General features: G+C 39.7%; 1 protein-coding gene across 4 annotated transcripts in view; it reads left to right on the forward strand.

Annotated features, from left to right (window-relative positions):
- XRN1 (5'-3' exoribonuclease 1) overlaps positions 1–4,267 on the forward strand; it is a 112,708-nt gene that overhangs the window by 6,773 nt on the left and 101,668 nt on the right. For all 4 annotated transcript variants that reach the window (XM_010858157.1, XM_010858159.1, XM_010858158.1 and 1 more), the window contains exon 2: positions 1,889–2,121. In XM_010858157.1, coding sequence (XP_010856459.1) covers positions 1,889–2,121 — 233 coding nt within the window. The remainder of the gene's footprint in view (positions 1–1,888; positions 2,122–4,267) is intronic.

Here is a 4,267-nt window from a genome sequence, read left to right on the forward strand (position 1 = left end):
CGGGAGTTGGTGATGGACAGGGAGGCCTGGCGTGCTGCGATTCATGGGGTCGCAAAGAGTCAGACACGACTGAGTGACTGAACTGAACTGACTGAAGTGAAGTGAAAGTGAAAGTCGCTCAGTAGTGTCTAACTCTTTGCGATCCCATGCACTATACAGTCCATGGAATTCTCCAGGTCAGAATACTGGAGTGGGTATCCTTTCCCTTCTCCAGAGCATCTTCCTAACCCAGATATTGAACCCAGGTCTCCCGCATTGCCAGGTGGATTTTTTTACCAGTTGAGCTACCAGGGAAGCCCCTTTGTTACCTATGCCTATGGTAAAATTTGAATAATTGTTTCAGAGATAGTTTTAAGTTTAAGAAAGCCCATAATGTTTTTATATTTCAAAATTCAAAATGCCTTTCTTTCGTTGGCATATAAGGCAGACTCCTCTCACGTTCCTTTATTTTTCTAGATATTAAGTTGTGCCTGTTTCAGTTTTTTGTGTTGTATATTGTTTCAGACCATTCACCTTGAAGTGAAGTGTTAATTGCTCAGTTGTGTCCAACTTTTTGTGACCCCACAGACTATGGCAACCCACTCCAGTACTCTTGCCTGGAAAATCTCATGGATGGAGGAGCCTGGTGGGCTGCAGTCCATGGGGTTACTAGGAGTCGGACACGACTGAGGGACTTCACTTTCACTTTTCACTTTCATGCACTGGAGAAGGAAATGGCAACCCACTCCAGTGTTCTTGACTGGAGAATCCCAGGGATGGAGGAGCCTGGTGGGCTGCTGTCTCTGGGGTCGCCAGAGTTGGACATGACTGAAGTGACTTAGCAGCAGCAGACTATAGCCGGCCGGGCTTCTCTGTCCATGGAATTCTGCAGGCAAGAATACTGGAGTGGTTGCCATTCCCTTCTGGGGATCTTCCCAACCCAGGGAAGGAAGCTGGGTCTCCTGCATTATAGGCATATTATTTACCTGAGTCTGAGCCATGAGAGAACCCTTGCTCATAAATATGTAAATGGAGGAAAAGTAGATCAGAATCAGAACCATGAAAACCTTTCTGTAAAATCATATGCCTCTTAGCCAAAATTTAGAAATTATTTAGTCCATGTATGAAAAATCAGTTTTCAAAATTTCCTAAATTTCTTGGCATAATCTAAGCTTTTTAAATTAATGTAACTAATGATTCTGTTTTCAGTGAAAGCTTTCCAGGTGGTGCTAGTGGTAAAGAACCTGCATGCCACTGCAGGAGACATAGAGATGCAGGTTCAGTCCCTGGGTTGGGAAGATTCCCTGGAGGAAGGCATAGCAACCCACTCCGTCAATCTTCCCTGGAAAATTCTGTGAACAGAGAATCCTGGTGGGCCACAGTCCATGGGGTTGCAAAGAGTTGGACACAACTGAAGCAACTGAGCTTGTGCGCACACACACACACACACACACACTCTTCAGTGAAACCAAATATTCAATAAGGCTTTAAATGATTTGTAAAACCTTTTAATGACCATGTGCATAGAGCCATTTGATAAAAATGTGTATCATGTTACCCATTTATAGAGAAAATAGAGGCTTTTAGAAATTAATCTCAAACAGAAGAAAGGAGACTAATATTTTGGGTACCAGATCAATCAAGTACTTTATTTGATGTATTCTCAGGTTATCATATTTTAAATAAGTAAATAATTTCCTGGCAGTAAATGTGATCAAGCTTTTGGTGCATAGTGTAACCACATAATATGTCTCTATCTTCCTTATTCCTCCTGTTTGTTTATTTATTCAACTGTGTTTACTGAGTTTTTATATAATCAGAATAAGCCCCTATATCCTGCTTTTTATCAGATGCTTATGTATATGTGATTGATTATAATAATGGTCTTGATCATTTTTTTGTTTTTTAGATTCCTGAATTTGATAACTTATACCTGGATATGAATGGAATTATACATCAGTGTTCCCATCCTAATGATGATGATGTTCACTTCAGAATTTCAGATGATAAAATCTTCACTGATATTTTTCACTACTTGGAGGTGTTGTTCCGCATTATTAAGCCCAGGAAAGTATTCTTCATGGCTGTTGATGGTGTGGCTCCTCGAGCAAAGATGAACCAACAGCGTGGGAGGCGTTTTAGGTAAAACATTTATGATTTGTTTTAGAATGCCATTTAGATTAATAAAATGTAATATTTTAAAGATAATTGGCTTGGCTTAACACAGTGCATCTCCTTTTCATGTTTCTTTTCTGCTTAAATCCCCTGCAGAAATGGAATATCTCACACTTACAATGTCATATTTTACCAAGTAAACAAATTAATTATTCAAATGGCATGTTGTTTCTAAGGGTATATGTTGGGTTAGATAAAGTTATTCTGTTCTCTGTCACAAATTTTTCAGACTTCTCAAAACTTAGTAATTCGGAAATGGTCATAGTAAAGTTCCTATAGTATTTCATCCTGAGCTATGGAACTGCATAGTGAATGATTGATTGTGCTAATGAGAATGTTGCTGACGTTTAATTTGACTCTGGGCTTGATTCTGACTTTGCTTGAATATGGGTCCTCCCTGGATAGAAAGGCAAATGAAACTGGAAGGTGATTGTGGAGTAGAAGAGAGCTGAGTTAGGACACTTGAGATATTATTAGCCCTTTGGATGACTTGCGGAGTAAGAGAAGTAAAAGGTTGGAAAAGGATTGTACACAGAAAGACTATGCTAAAGTAAAAATCCTGTACCTGTGGGTTATTTCTAAATAACAATGCAAGCATGCTGTGTCCTTGTTTTGAGTAGCAGAAGTAAAGTTTAGAGGGTTGTTGGAAGTGCAGGAAAGAAACCCTGAGTCTAGTGAGTTTGATAGGTCATTAGCATAATAGATCCTTTCCTTTTATCACAATCGTAGGTAAAGGAGTAGAAAGGCCACTGTTGAATCAAATGTGGAAAAGATCAAGGAAGGTTGGGAGAGTACTTTGGAGGAGTTTAGCCCTGAGAATGGGAAGAGGATGGTGAACTATAGAGTTAAATATCAAAAGAGAAAAGACACTGAAGATATTGGAACAATGAAATCCTTGAAGACAGGGGCCATCTCTTACTCAAATTTAGATTCTCAAGTACCACCCAAGACTTACTTTAATCTGAATCTCCAAAAACTGTGCCCTAGAAACTGTTTTTTTTTTTACCAGATTCTCCTGATAATTGTTAAACTAATTTGGGGGAGCTGCTGGGCTAGAAAATCTAGTGTTGAAGAAGGATTATATGAGCCCATTGTGTCAGTCAGTGTTCAGTTGCAGGTAATAGAAGTTCGTTCTAAGCAGAAAGGGATATAATAAGAGAATTGGGTACTTATAAAATCATTGTGAAAGGCAAAAGACTTCTTGCCCACGATAGTAGATATAGTGATCATCTAAATTAAATTTGCCCATTCCTGTCCATTTTAGTTCACTGATTCCTAAGATGTTGATATTCAGTCTTGCCATCTCCTTACTCATATCCAATTTACCTAGATTCATGGACCTAACATTCCAAGTTCCAACACTGTATTGTTTTTTACAGCATCAGCTTTACTTTCACCACCAGACACACCCACAATTGAGTGTCATTTCCACTTTGGCCCAGCTGCTTCATTCTTTCTGGAGTGACTTGTAATTGCCCTCCACCCATCCCCAGTAGCATATTGAACACCTTCCAACCTGGGGCACTCCTGTTCAAGTGTCATATCTGTGCCTTTTCATGCTATTCATGAGGTTCTCTAGGCAAGAATACTGAAGTGGGTTGCTGTTTCCTCCTCCAATGTACCACATTTTGTCAGAACTCTTTGCTATGACCCGTCCATCTTGTGTGGCCTGCATAGCATGGTTCATAGCTTCATGAAGTTATGTAACCCCCTTTACCATGACAAGGCTGTGATCCATGAAGGGGTCAATTCAGTTATAATTCAACAATGAAGAAGCCATAAATTTATCTGTTAGCTCCAAGGCCCCAATATACCTGCCATATCCATACTGGGAAAAAAAATGCCCTGGACCTTGCTTCTCAGCACTTATAAAGCTGCTAAATATTGAAATCTCTTCTACTATTGTTTTTTTGGGCTCCAAAATCACTGCAGATGGTGACTGCAGCCATGAAATTAAAAGACACTTACTCCTTGGAAGGAAAGTTATGACCAACCTAGATAGCATATTGAAAAGCAGAGACATTCCTTTGCCAACAAAGGTCCGTCTAGTCAAGGCTATGGTTTTTCCAGTGGTCATGTATGGATGTGAGAGTTGGACTGTGAAGAAAGCCTG

The sequence above is a fragment of the Bison bison genome, unplaced genomic scaffold (assembly GCF_000754665.1).
Source record: "Bison bison bison isolate TAMUID 2011002044 unplaced genomic scaffold, Bison_UMD1.0 scf7180017864384, whole genome shotgun sequence".
NCBI lineage: Eukaryota > Metazoa > Chordata > Mammalia > Artiodactyla > Bovidae > Bison > Bison bison.